The sequence below is a fragment of the Somniosus microcephalus genome, chromosome 9 (genome assembly GCF_052327205.1).
Source record: "Somniosus microcephalus isolate GS21.2 chromosome 9, FLI_Smic_1.0, whole genome shotgun sequence".
In the NCBI taxonomy this organism is placed as follows: Eukaryota; Metazoa; Chordata; class Chondrichthyes; order Squaliformes; family Somniosidae; genus Somniosus; species Somniosus microcephalus.
Genome location: NC_140995.1, coordinates 60,471,682 through 60,486,504, shown reverse-complemented (window position 1 = coordinate 60,486,504; position 14,823 = coordinate 60,471,682). Strand labels below are relative to the sequence as shown.

The window sequence follows — 14,823 nt, the reverse complement described above, 5'->3', positions numbered from 1 at the left end:
CCCCTTCACATGGGGCCTGAAGAAGCTGTCACAGGCTCCTGCTCCTGGCCCCCTTCACATGGGGCCTGAAGAAGCTGTCACAGGCTCCTGCTCCTGGCCCCCTTCACATGGGGCCTGAAGAAGCTGCCACAGGCTCCTGCTGCTGCTCCTGGCCCCCTTCACATGGGGCCTGAAGAGGCTGCCACAGGCTCCTGCTCCTGGCCCCCTTCACATCGGAAGTTGTATGAGGGCCAGGCAGCAAGGTCAAGAAAGGGAAATGTGCTTTTCTTTTTCCACAGGGGCCATCAAGTCTTTGGGGTTGGGTTTCCCATTGCCACCACTGCCTTTCTGCCCCTGATTCTAGGTACAGGGCGATGGTGGGCGGCTGGACCACATTGGAGTCACGTAAATGGCCTGAACCTGCAAATGCCAGTGGGTTCAGCTCAGGTGAGGTGCAGCACCCAAGAACAGTGAGGAGAAGAATACTGGAGCCCAGTACCTTTCCGAATGGGAATCTAACTGAGACCTTGGGAATAATCTTTTTATTGAGGAGAGTGTGGAAAAGATTTAAATAAAAGTAAAATGAGTTCACTCGATCTATGAAAGCTATAAATAGCTTTATTTTGGGTCAAACTATACCACAGACCCCCAAATTAAAAAAACTGACAAAACTAACAATTTATGTATAAAACAATAAGTTATCTTTTATTGTATTTTATTATTTATGGATCGATTTTTAATTGAACAGAGTAGGCTATTCCTTTTTATGTTCGGTTTGATGTTTGACATGTTAGTGGGGATTATTGTGGTTTATTCGTGTAACCTGTCACATAGCCTCCGAGTAACTTCCCTCGCACCTTACTGCAGGTAATGGGTTGGGCCTGTGCCTATCTCACCTGTCGCTGTGCATTATTCTCTATTCATTCTGTATGTCGTGTCTTGAATTAATATCATTATTTTTGGGTGGGGGCTGCTATATTTTTCCAGGAAAAGGAAGGGAGGCGGAGCCACCCCTGACCTTAGCCGACAGGGACATGAAAGAAAGAAGCATCCATCAGTAAACTACAAAATGAGGAAAGTGAAATCACTGGTAGGCTTGCTAATACTTCCTTCCTCAACTTTCTTTAAGGAACTTGAAGAGGGTGAAATTGGTCTTTGGAGAAAGGGCAAAATGGCCGATAGTGAAGTCGCGGCCTGCTTTATACCGTGCTCATTGAGTTAAATGAAAAACAAAATTGTGCGCGATGTAATACGGGCTGCCGAGTCGCTGTCGCCCGATTCCAACTTTCAGCAAAGAGCAGTTTCATTCCCTTGGTGTCCTCCATGATGATGTCTGTTTCACGGTCACTGTTCCCAAATTTATGGTATTCTTAGGATCAGCCTTTCACTATTTACATTTTGTTGATGAGTTTGTGGCCGTGGGATTTTTATTGTCAGTTGATCAAGGAAGACTTTCTGTGGTTTGCAGCGGGAGGTGGGACCCAATTATCAGAGCTGCACTGATTGTCCTGGGCCCTTCCTCGACTCTTATCTACCTGAGACCTCGCAATTCCAAAAGTTGCCTGCTCCAAACTAAGCAGAGGGCCATTATAGTTTGTCGGGAGGCAGTCCTTCAGGCAAGAATAACATCCCTGCGTCGTCAACCCAAAGAGGCCTCAAGTTCTAGTTCTCAAGAGGTAATCCTCGAGGTGAGACCAAAATGGCAGCACCAGCTCCTCTTCCAACTCCAGTTTTGTTGAGTCTCAGAGCTTTGTAAGTCCCACTGGTGCTGTCTGAGCAAAGAAAGGAACTAAAGATCACCAGTACAAGTACAGGTGTCCCTGTCCTGTAGTCACAGTTTAACTTGATCCACCTTTTCTATTCCACTTAGTATCTTGCGTGCCTGTATCAGCCTCCGTCATTCACCTCCTTTTAAGCAGAAGGAGTCTGAGTCCTTCTAACCTTTCCTCATTACTCAGTTCTCTGACAGTAGGAATTGGCCTCGGGCCCTTCTCTGCATGGTTTTTAGGGTCCAGGCATTTCCCTCCCACCTCGGTGACCAGAGCTGGTCAAGGTGCAGCACCAGAGCACCATATGTCAGCGTCAGACTTGTACTCTGCTTTGACAATGTGACTGACCATTCTGTTTCCTTTGTTGATTGCTGCTCCACAATGATTGGATGTGGTAAGTGTTGAGTCTGCTGTTACTCCCAGATTTCTCTGATTCTCCCCTCCCCATCCCCACTAATTCAACACCTCTCATTGAGTAATGATGTCCCCATTTTTGTTTTTCTCTTTTTTTAATTTGGATGTACAATTTTTCCCAGGACTTCATCCAATGGTAAATTTCAAAGCACATCTTGCTGTAATTTTTAACAATAAAACACCGTGGTGTGGCGGGAGGGGGGAGACATGATTTTGATGCGGGTGAAAGGGGGCCAGAGTGAGCCCACCACCCAGAGGCCTGAACCATATTGATGGTCACCCCATTGTTATATTCGCAGGGAGCTGCCCCTGGATTCTAATCAGAGGAAGAGGGAAATCTAGTGGCTCCTCGGAGGAGTTAGGTTAAGGAGGGCAGGGGGGATGTTTTCACCCCGGGGGGTACAGCCTGCGAAGGGTCAGGCATCAGGCTGGTCGATTTTTGCAATAATGCTCCTACCTGCCCCATTTTTGGAGCGGCCACCAGCAGTCCCTTTACAGACTGCTTCTAAGGCTGCTCTATGTGCAATGCCACAGGACGCAGCACGCCCTCTGCCCATTGGGACTTGAAAATTGCACTGGGGCCCTATTGATGTCCTAAGATCTTGATTCGCATTGTAGAGTGAGGCTCCCTCCTGTTTCCGGTGGAAACCTTGGCTGCCTGTCCAAAGGCCCCAGTCAAAATGGCGGCGGACAGACACAGAGCAGGAGTGAGTTTTGGGCAATAATACATTTTGCACAATTGTTGGGAATAATCATCATAGAAGCAGGAGTAGGCCATTCAGCCTCTCGAGCCTGTTCTGCCATTCAGTTAGACCATGGCTGATTTGTACCTGAACTCCGTTTACCCGCCTTTCCTCCATATACCTTATACCCTTACCCAACAAAAATCTATCGATCTCAGTCTTGACAATTTCTGTGGACCCTCCAACATCCACAGCCTTTTGGGGGAGAGAGTTCTAGATTTCCACAACCTTTTTTATGAAGAAGTGCTTCCTCATTTCTAAATGGCTTGGCTTTAATTTTAAGGTTATGCCCCTTGTTCTGGATTCCCCCACCAGAGGAAATTGTTTCTCTTTCTCTTTACCCTATTGAATCCCTTTATCATTTTAAACACCTCAATAGATCACCCTTCAATCTTCTAAACTCAAGGGAATAGAAGCCAAGTTTATGCAACCAGTCCTCAAAATTTAACCCTTTTAGCCCTGGTATCATTCAGCTAATGCTGCGCTGCATCCCCTCCAAGGCCAATATATTCTTCCTGAGGTGTGTTGCCCAGAACTGAACACAGTGCTCCAAATGGGGCCTGTACAAGGCTCTGTACAACTGAAGCATCACTTTCCTCACCTTTGTATTACAGCCCCCTGAGATAAAGGCCAACATTCCATTAGTTATCAATCAAGCAAATTCTAAAGCAATGATTTGGAAACCATTTACATGCCATGCAAAATCTTGCAGCACACATAGGAATGTTCCTACCAAAGGGACCGTGTTCTGTCACTGATACCTGTGGGCATCGGACCATTCATCAACACCAGCTGGCAGTGCCTGTCCACCCACTCTTTGCAAGTCCTTAAAAGTGAATGAAATATACTGGAAAACACCCCAGACTCTGAGGAGGGTGGAACAAGCATATATTCACAAGGAACAGGAGGATGTAGAAGGAACAAGCCTCAAACATGATCTGGAGTACTCCCAATGTGAACACAATGCCAGATGATTATCCAACAGGCCTGTATTTAGGCGGGTGGTGTGAAGGTATTTTGCCCACTCCTGGAGGCCACTTGCAGTGCTAGGATGTAGTGGAGAAGCTTAGTACAGTGATGTATAGTCGCCAAGAGATGTAAGCGGTTTTTGATCCTAGCCCAATTGCTAGACGGACGGTTCGAATCACCCCCACCTTACGAAAGTTCTATACCCGGGAATTATTATTCAGAGTGTAAATGGAATAAGTAACGGAGAGGAATGCTTCGGTGAAAAATCAAACTTATATTTATTTGGCCTAACATACACTGGCTAAAACATGCACTATTAAACAAAATCACTGTATCTGTGGAGAATAAAATCCAGGTTACAAACAACATAGAGTACACAACTGGGGACTATAACAAGCAGTAATTCCCTTGTTGCTATGGTGGACTCTAATTCCACCCCTACCAACGAATTACCCAGTCGCATAAGCCCCTTCGCCTGGCTGAACCAAACGAAGCTCCCATCCCACCATTTGCTCTGTCAGCTGTTAAACACGTCAGAATTGGTGCTTCTATGCCACCTAGTGACAGTTCTCCTTTACTGCGCCTCTGTAATAATGGGGATAACAGCTAGGTTTTATTTTATTGATGAAAAATTGTGCACTACAGTTAAGGGCTGAAATACCAGGAGACACAAGTTCAAATAATAGGAGTTCAGGGGTAAGAAGGGAAGCCAGGCAGAACTTTTTTGACAAAAGGTAATAGATTTGGAGAATAAATTTCCAGGAAAGCCAGTGGCTCAGTGGGTAGCACTCTTGCCTCTGAGTCAGAAGGTTGTGGGTTTAAGTCCCGCTCCAGGGACTTGAGCACAAAAATCTAGGCTGACACTCCAGTGCAGTGCTGAGGGAGTGCTGCACTGTTGGAGGTGCTATCTTTCGGATGAGATGTTAAACCGAGGCTCCGTCTGCTCTCTCAGGTGGATGTAAAAGATCCCATGGCACTATTTCGAAGAAGAGCAGGGAAGTTATCCCTCAATCAACATAACAAAAACAGATTATCTGGTTATTATCACATTGCTGTTTGTGGGAGCTTGCTGTATGCAAATTGGCTATGCCTGCCCACTCTTTACAAGTCCTTAAAAGTGAATGAGGAGGGTGGCGCAAGCATATATTCACAAGGAACAGTGACTACACTCCAAAAGTACTTAATTGGCTGTAAAGTGCTTTGAGACGTCCAGTGGTTGTGAAAGGCGCTATATAAATGCAAGTCTTTCTTTTACACCCTGGTTTTTCCATATCCTATAAATCTTTAGCCTTTTACTAAAGGTTTCTGTGGAGCAGATGATTTCAAGTGGTAATTAGATCCATTTCTGGAGAGAAAAAAGATTTAAAGGTGAGTGGGTGGGTGGAGTTGATACGGTGAGAGGGTGAGCGAAGGAACTTGCATTTATATAGCACCTTCTATGACCTCAGGATATCCCAAAGCTTTTTACAGCCAATGAAGTACTTTTGAAGTGCAGTCACTGTTGTAATGTAGGGAAACACAGCAGCCAATTTGCACACATCAAGCTCCCACAAACAGCAATGAGATAATGACCAGATAATCTTAGAGGATTACATAGGATATACGGCACAGAAACAGGCCATTTGGCCCAACCAGTCTATGCCGGTGTTAATGCTCCACATGAGCTTCCTTCGGACTTTCCTCATCTAACTCTATCAGCATAACTCTCTATTCCCTTCTCCCTCATATGCTTATCTAGTCTCTTAAATGCATCTATACTATTTGCCTCAACTACTCCCTGTGGTAGCGAGTTCCACATTCTCACCACCCTCTGGGTAAAGAAGTTTCTTCTGAATTCCCTATTTGATTTCTTAGTGGCTATCTTATATTGATGGCCTCTAGTTATGCTCTTCCGCACAACTGGAAACACTCTCTCTCTATCTACTCTAATCAAAACCTTTCGTAATTAGGTCACCCCTCAGCCCTCTTTTTTCAGGAGAAAAGAGACCCAGCCTGTTCATCCTTTCCTGATAGGTATACCCTCGCAAATCTGGTATCATCCTTCTCTGCACCCTCTCCAGTGCCTCTATATCCTTTTCATAATATGGCTACCAGAATTGTATGCAGTACTCCAAGTGTGATCCAACCAAGGTTAGATACAGGTTTAGCATAACTTCACTACTTTTCAATTCTATTCCTCTAGAAATAAACCCTAGTGCTTGGTTTGCTTTTTTTATGGCCTTGTTAACCTCTGTCGCTACTTTTAGCAATGTGTGTATTTGTACTCCAAGATCCCTTTGCTCCTCTACCCCACCCAGACTCACACCCTCCAAGTAATAAGTGATCTCCCTATTCTTCCTACCAAAATGTAAAACCTCACATTTATCTGTGTTGAAATTCATTTGCCAATTATGTGCCCATTCTACAAGTTTATTAATGTCCTCCTGTAATTTGTTGCAGTCCTCCTCAGTACAGGAAACTTTCGATTAACCGGCCACTAAATAACCGGAAATGTCGGTTAACCGGCAAAATTCAGGAGTCGGTTCAGATAACTTTGTTTACTTTTAGTTTTTTTTTACTCATTTCTGGCTGTGCAAGCGTCTAACTGAAGCTGTTGCTAAGCTACAGAGACGCAAGCTGTGCTGATCGTTTTGAAGCTGTTGCTAAGCAACAGGGTTTGTTGGAGCTCCGTATGTTTTAACTATAGCGCTCGATTCTCCGGCAATGTTGATATACCGGCACCAGCTCGGTCCCGTCCGTGCCGGATACCAGAAAGTTTCCTGTATTGACTATCCCCCCCAATTTGGTGTCCTCTGCAAATTTAGAAATTGTGTTTTTGATTTCAAAGTCTAAATCGTTAATATAAATTGTGAACAACAGTGGTCCCAGCACTGATCCTTGTGGAACACCACTACCTATCTTCTGCCACTGTGAATAGCTACCCTTTACCCCTACTCTCTGCTTTTTGTCTTGAAGCCAGCTAGCTATCCATTCTGCTACTTGTACCCTGACTCCGCATTCTCTGATCTTATTCATTAGTCGATTAGGTGGTATCTTATCGAAGGCCTTTTGAAAATCTAGATAAATGACATCTATTGCATTACCCTTGTCTACTCTCTCTGTTACCTCTTCATAAAAATCAATAATCTGTTTTAATGATGTTGGTTGAGGGTTAATATTGGCTGGGACACTGGGGAGAACTCCCTGCTCTTCTTCCAATAGTGCTGTGGGATCTTTTACGTCCAACTGAGGGGGCAGACAGATTTTTTTGCCAACCCTAATGCAGGGGTACAGTGCCCACACTGGTGCCCCAGTTCCGATCAGCCAGGTGTTTTATCTCCTTTCTGCCAACCATATCAAGTGCATAATGAGTCTACCTTGTCCCATCTGTCTAATGATGCATTATCTCTGTGGAACCAGCCTGCCATCAGCCTTATTTGTTGCAACCTTCCTCTATCTATTTTCAAACACTTCTGATTGTTTCTTGGCTTTGATTTGTGCTCAGATGTGCATGTCTCTTGACTTCAACTTAAGTCAGAAACGTCAAGTGCGCCCAGTCTGGGCAAGTCATGGTCCAGTGGGAGATTTTGTTTCCAAGGAGGAAGCCAAGGCACTAACCCGGAGCTCTGACTGGAACGCCGGGATTCGACCAGGGCCAGTTCGACCTGCGATACCAGCATTGAGCAAGAGGGGACAGAAAGCCTCCCTGCGAACTCAGAGGACCGTTCCTTGTGAGTAACAATGCCAGTCATCTGCATTATTCACCTTTTTAATACTGTCTGAGCATTGCTGGTAATAGCAAATTAAGCAATCTATAAACGGTTTAGTGGCCGCAGAAATAGAAAGAAAAGAAAGATCTTGCATTTATATAGCGCCTTTCACATTCTCAGGACATTCCAAAGCACTTTACAGCCAATGAAGTACTTTTGAAGTGTAGTCACTGTTATTAAATAGGCAAATGTGGCAGCCAATTTGCACTTAATCAGGTCCCACAAACAGCAATAAGAAAAATGATCAGGCAATCTGTTTTTAGTGATGTTGGTTGAGGGATAAATATTGGCCAGGACACCGGGGAGAACTCCCTTGCTGTTCTTCAAATAGTGCTTTGGGATCTTTTACGTCCACCTGAGAGGGCAGATGGGGCCTCGGTTTAATGTCTCATCTGAAAGACGACACTTCCGATGGTGCAGCACTCCCTCAGTGCTGTACTGGGAGTGTCAGCCTAGATTATGGGCTCAAGTCTCTGGAGTGGGGCTCGAACCGACAACCTTCTGACTCTTGAGATGTTTCCTCTCTGCAGAGAAGCACGTTTCCTCTACTGTGCTTTCTTACAACAAAACTGTAACTAGTTTTATACTGAAGTGATTCACTATCCTAATGATATCCGTGCACTGTGTATGGAGGCTTGGTATACTGTCAGGTTGTCACATGGTAGCTGGCCAGTGTGCACATTGCTGACTATGTTTTTGGCCTTTTCTGAAGCATTTATAATAAACAATCTGTTGAAATGGCTGTTGCAGAAAAGATTCGGTGATGAATGATGTGGCACTGGCATGCACAGGATTAGTGCAGATCACGGTTTAGATTAGGCAGAAGGGACAGAGAGTCTTAAGTACAAACGTATGTATCATGCATTGCCTTAGGGCTAAACGGAAGTGCTGAATTTATCCATAAACCACTGCAAATGAGCCCTTAGTCACTCCATGTGTTCAGTATAAACTATCTAGTTACTTGTGAGACACATGCATACCTTTTAGTTCTGCCCGAGTTCCAGGCCATGAAGCAATAACTGCAGTGGGAAAATGTGCCTCCTGATCCAAGGAGATCAGTGCTCGTCCGACTGTAGCGTTATTCTCACTGGAGAGTGACGTGTCCCGCAATCGCTCACTTTATAGTTTGAAGAGGAAGAGAATAACGCACCCGAGGGAAAAAAACAAATAACCATCTTGCTATGTTCTCTGCTCCCGATTCCCACCCCCGCAGCCTGCCCATTCTTTGAGAGTCAGCCGTGGCAAGTCCCCACGTCAGAGAGAGGGTCTGATGAAGAATGAGAGGAAGAAGCCATCTGGAGCAGAGACAGTAACCCCACCAGCGGGCTGAGCCAGTTAGTGCAGAACGGCGAGGAGTGGGTGAACTGGAGTAGGACTACACTGAAGGCACTGCTGGATTGCTGTGTCAACACCTCCTTTAATCATAGCATGAACTGCAACACTTTGAGTGGTTGGGTTAAATGATTATAATTCCTGTTTCATTTTGGTGAAAGCAAGAGACAAAAATGAGAATTAAAGGCATTTTTATATTGTGTCTCAAGTCACTGAAGAAATATATTAAAATCACTGCTAATAGCCTGAACCATTGAATGCAATATTGTTTGCTTCTCTCGCCCCACCCAGTATTGAGCTTTGCACCTTTTCTGATGTGTTAGGACAGTGTACAAAGGAAGAGAAGAGCTAACCCCCAGATAGGGAGTGAAATCAGAAGATGAATGCAACTCCTAGCAGTGGATTCTGTGTGAAGTTAGCTGAGGTCTGAGATCCCGGTGTGGGGAAACTTCAAGAGGAAGAAAAAGTTCACAGGAACACTTTTTAATTTTTTTCAAAACTTAAATTCACAATTCCTTCCTCCCACCCACAATGATCGTGCATCTACACATCTAGAAAACATCTCAAAAGCAAAAGCCATACTGGATTTAAGAAAAGCTACATTGGCTCTATCCCCTGATTTGCTGTGTGGTGACATTATGATTCATGGATTGGAGTGGAGTACAAATGATTGCTGTAAAATCAGTTGACCAGACTTCCTAATATACTATCTCAAATAAATGGTTTGAATCACGATTGTTGAATGATTTATTGATTATCATAGAATGGTTACAGCACTGAAGGAGGCCATTCGGCCCATCAAGCCCGTGCCGGCTTTCTGCAAGAGCTCCCAAACCCCACCACCCCCTTTCTCCGTAGCCCTGCAAAATTTTTTCCTTCAGGTACTTATCCAATTCCCTTTTGAAAGCCACGATTGAATCTGCCTCCACCACCCTCACAGGCAGTGCATTCCAGATCCTATTTCTTGCCCGATCTCCATATCCCTTGATTCCCCTAGAGTCCAAAAATCTATCTATCTCAGCCTTGAATATACTCAAAGACTCAGCATTCACAGCCCTCTGGGGCAGAGAATTCCAAAGATTCACAACCCTCTGAGTGAAGAAATTTCCCCTCATCTCAGTCTTAAATGGCCTACCCCTTATCCTGAGACTATGCCCTCCAGTTCTAGACACTCCAGCCAGGGGAAACAACCTCTCAGCATCTACCCTGTCAATCCCCTTCAGAATCGTGTATGTTTCAATGAGACTTCGTCTCCATGACGACTGTGTGGTGGTCACTGGACAGATGCATCTGCGACAGGTAGATTGGTGAGGATTGGTCAAGTAGGTTTTTCCCTCGTGTTGGTTCTCTCACCACATGTCGCAGCTATGTGCTTCAGGACTTGGCCAGTAGTGGTGCTACCGAGCCACTCTTGCTGATGGACATTGAAGTCCCCCACCCAGAGTACATTCTGTGCCCTTGCTACTCTCAGTGCTTCTTCCAAGTGGTGTTCAGCATGGAGGAGTATTGATTCATCAGATGAGGAAGGGCAGTAATCTGCAGGAGGTTTCCTTGCCCATGCTTCACCTGAAGCCATGAGACTTCATCTGGAGTCAATGTTGAGGACTCCTAGGGCCACTCCTTCTCGACTGCATATCACTGTGCCGGTGGGACAGGACATACCCTGGGATGGTGATGAAGGAGTTTGGGACATTGGCTGAAAGGTATGATTCTGTGAGTATGACCATGTCAGGCTGTTGCTTAACTAGTCTGTGGGACAGCTCTCCCAATTTTGGCACAAGTGCCCAGATGTTGGTGAGGACTTTGCAGGGTCGAATGGACTGGGTGTGCCGTTGTCATGTCCGTAGCCGGTGCCAAGGTCAATGCCGGGTGGTCCATCTGGTTTTTTAATTATTGTTTTTCACAACTGAGTGGCTTGCTAGGCCATTTCAGAGGGTAGTTAAGAGTCTACCACATTGCTGTGGGTCTGGAGTCACATGTAGGCCAGACCAGGTAAGGATGGCATATTTCCTTCCTAAAGGACATTAGTGAACCAGATGTGTTTTGCGACAATCTGAAAGTCACCATTACTGATACTAGCTTTTTATTCCAGAGTTATTTACTTAACTGAATATTAAATTCCCCAGCTGCCGTGGTGGGATTACTAGTCCAGTAACATAACCACTATGCTACTGTTCCCAACTGAGTTCTTTGATGAGATAACAGAGAGGGTTGCTAAGGGTGATGCTGTTGACGTAGTTACATGGATTTCCAAAAGGCGTTTGACAAAGTGCTACATAATAGGCTTGCCAGCAAAGTTGAAGCCCATGGAATAAAAGGGACAGTGGCAGCATGGATACGGAATTGGCTAAGTGATAGGAAACAGAGAGTAGTGGTGAACGGTTATTTTTCGGACTGGAGGAAGGTATACAGTGGTGTTCTCCAGGGGTCGGTTCTAGGACCACTGCTTTTCTTGATATATATTAATGACTTAGACGTGGGTGTACAGGGCACAATTGCAAAATTTGCAGCTGACACAAAACTTGGAAGTATAATGAACGGTGAGGAGGAGTGATAGACTTCAGGAAGCCATAGACAGGCTGGTGAAGTGGGCGGACATGTGGCAGATGAAATTTAACGCAGGAAACTGTGAAGTGATACATTTTTGTAGAAAGAACGAGGAGAGGACATATAAACTAAATGGTACAATCCTGAAGTGGGTACACTAACAGAGAGACCTGGGGTATGTGTGCACAAATCGTTGAAGGTGGCAGGGCAGGTTGAGAAAGCAGTTAAAAAGGCTTACAGGATCCTGGGCTTCATAAATAGAGGTATAGAGTACAAAAGTATGGAAATTATGATAAACCTGTATAAAACACTGGTTCGGCTCAAACTGCAGTACTTTGTCCAATTCTGGGAAGCACACTTTCGGAAGGATGTGAAGGTCTTAGAGAGGGTGCAGAAAAGCTTTACGAGAATGATTGCAGGACTGAGGGACTTCAGTTACATTGATAGACCGGAGAAGCTGGGGTTGTTCCCCTTGGAGCAGAGCAGGTTGAGAGGAGATTTGATAGAGGTGTTCAAAATCATGAGGGGTCTGGACAGAGTAGATAGAGAGAAACTGTTCCCATTGGCGGAAGGGTCAACAACCAGAGGACACAGATTTAAGGTGATTGGCAGAAGAACCAAAGGTGACATGAGGAAAAACCTTTTTACGCAGCGAGTGGTTAGGATCTGGAATTCACTGCCTGAAAGGGTGGTGGAGGCAGATTCAATCGTGGCTTTCAAAAGGGAATTGGATAAGTACCTGAAGGAAAAAATTTTGCAGGGTTATGGGGAAAGGGCGTGGGAGTGGGACTAGCTGAAGTGCTCTTGCAAAGAGCCGGTACGGACTCAACGGGCCAAATGGCCTACTTCTGTGCTGTAACCATTCTATGATTCTAGAATTGTACCTTTTAGTTTATATTTCTTCTCGTTCTTCCACAAGCAAAATAATTAGTAAACCTCTTACACCTTGAAAGAACTACAAAAGCAGGGAGGTTTCAGGCTCAATGTCCCATCGGTTCTGAACTAGCTGGTCTTAGCCTGGCCCTACAATTGGCTCGGTAACCCCAGAATGGGGAGTGGAGATGTTCAGCTAGGGTTGCCACTCCTGATCATTTTTATGACGCCCCTGCCCCACTGGAAAATGAGGCACATGGCCACCAGATTGGCCTCAGTCGGCATAGTCTGCTGCTGCTCACTCAGGCAAGTTACCAGAAGGGAGCTGGTGCGCATGAAATCATACCTAGTATGAGACAGTTCCTTGTGGGGAGGAGAAAAAATTGTGGTTAAACCCACCCCCCCCAGCAAAATCACTTAAAAAAAATTCATTCTCGGGATGTGTGCGTTGCTGGCAAGGCCAGCACTTATTGCCTATCCCTAGTTACCACAACTGAGGGGCTTGCTGGGCCACTTCAGTAGGCAATTAAGAGTCAACCAGGTTGGTGTGGGACTGGAGTCACATATAGGCTCAGACCAGGTAAGGACAGCAGGTTTCCTTCCCTAAGGGACACTAGTGAACCAATTGGGTTTTTACGACTATCCGACAGCTTCATGGTCATTTTTTATTTTTTTTAATTGATTTCAAATTCTCACAAATGCATGATGGGATTTGAATTTGCATTCCCAGGATTCTTCGTCTAAGCCTCTGGATAACTTAACTCGACTGTAGCTTGTTGAGATTTGTTCTATGTTCACCTGTATCCCAGGTGAACCCAGGCTGTCTCCTGAGGAACATACGCTGTTGGCAATGTTATTCTCCAGTCAATCACTGGGAGAATACTGACTGATCACTACTGTACCAGAGATCGTTAGGTACCAACAGTTCGGATAAGGAGCTAACGTTTTGGACTGCTGACCAAAGCTCTTCAGTTAGGAGCACTGACCACTGAAAGAGTAAACTGCAAGCAGTGAGGCCGTTGCACGATTATAAAATAAGAGAAAAAGGGGGGGACACCTTTGCCCCAAAGATACCCCCACCACAAAAGAAACCCTGAAAAATTCGAACTATTCATGAAGGTCGAGCAAATGCGGAATGCATAGGGGGGCAGTCAATGCTTACAGAGAATCTGGATAAAACCTTTCAATAAATAGCGGCTCCCAAATCATATCAAAAAAACAACAGCAGAGCCAGATTGCGCTGAAACAATAATGGCCTCAGGGCTGTTTCTGGTTCACGTGTAATGGCTTGAAAGAAAGGACTTACATTTATACAGCACCTTTCACAACCTCAGGGCATCCCAAGGCACTTAACAGCCAATTAAGTACTTTTAAAATCACTAGGAAACACAGCAGCCAATTTGATAATGACCAGATAATCTGTTTTTTAGTGATGTTGGTTATGGGATAAATGTTGGCCAGGATATATAATGCTGTGGGATCTTCTTACCTTCACCTGAGAGGGCAGAGGACTTGGTTTAAAGTCTCATCTGAAAGACGGTGGGCTTGATTTTTATAGAGGAGGCAGGTTGAGGGCGGGCCCGCTGCTCGGCAGCTTTCGGACCCACTCCCGGATGCCGCCGGCCCGCAGTTCCGATTTTTGCTTGATTGGCCTCGTTACGGCCGATGTGCGGGTCCCTCCAGGCAATTACTTGGAGCATGTCAGTTTCTCGTGTCTGATGATGCATTTTTGGAGTAAAAATTTAAAGGGGCCATGTCCCTTTTGCAAAAAATGTAACTGGAATGGCTTGGTGCTGTATTATCTAGAAAAGGGAGTTGACAGTGGCTGGTGTGAACACAAATAATTGAATGAAATTGCTGGTCATATTATTCCAGAAAGACATTTAGGATTTTTAAAATATCAATGTAGTATGTGACTAAGAAATGAAAAATATGTGTTCCAATCATTGGCTTGGTAAAATTAATGCTTTTTTCTCTTAAAGGTGCTGGCTGGTGCAGGAATAGCAGCCCCAAAAACTAAAGCTGCAGCCAGGTTCAATGAGGGCTCCCTCCATGCTCTTGTGGAGGGAGTTAGATGATGTCAGGAGGTCCTCTTCCCTGGAAATGGAAGGAGGAGGCCTCCTCAGCAAACCAAGGCAGCTTGGCTGCAAATTGCTGAGGAGGTGAGTTCGAGGTCTGTGCGCAGATGCACATGGGTTCAGTGTCGAAAAAGGTTTAATGATCCGCTAGGATCACCTAAAGTGTGGCCTCTGTTCTGGGAAATTGAAGTTCAAGAGTGAGGGCTCAGGGTGAATGCCATGTTGGTGGTGACACTGAGCGCTTTAGCAGACAGATGATGCCTGGGGTTTTGAGAATGCCGGACTTATATTCATCTCCATGTGCCAGCCACCTGTGGTTGAAGCGTAAGCTTACGCGAATCTGGCATGGATGAGTGCATCCACACGCCAC

At 45.2% G+C, this 14,823-nt stretch overlaps 1 protein-coding gene and 1 non-coding gene across 3 annotated transcripts in view; both read left to right on the top strand.

Moving 5' to 3' along the window:
• Positions 1 to 9,690, top strand: part of fbxo16 (F-box protein 16) — a 45,545-nt gene extending 35,855 nt beyond the window's left edge. The window contains exons 7-9 of one of the 2 annotated variants that reach the window (XM_085996651.1): positions 967 to 1,069; positions 7,392 to 7,584; positions 8,837 to 9,690. In XM_085996651.1, coding sequence (XP_085852777.1) covers positions 967 to 1,069; positions 7,392 to 7,584; positions 8,837 to 8,904 — 364 coding nt within the window. In that variant the 3' untranslated portion in view covers positions 8,905 to 9,690. Of the gene's footprint in view, positions 1 to 966; positions 1,070 to 7,358; positions 7,585 to 8,836 lie in introns of both variants that reach the window. The other variant, XM_085996650.1, reaches the window with a different exon arrangement.
• On the top strand, positions 5,127 to 5,238 carry LOC147112413 (U5 spliceosomal RNA). Its single transcript, XR_015079658.1, has one exon. It is a non-coding gene; the product is annotated as a U5 spliceosomal RNA (small nuclear RNA).
• Positions 9,691 to 14,823: the final 5,133 nt, after the last annotated feature.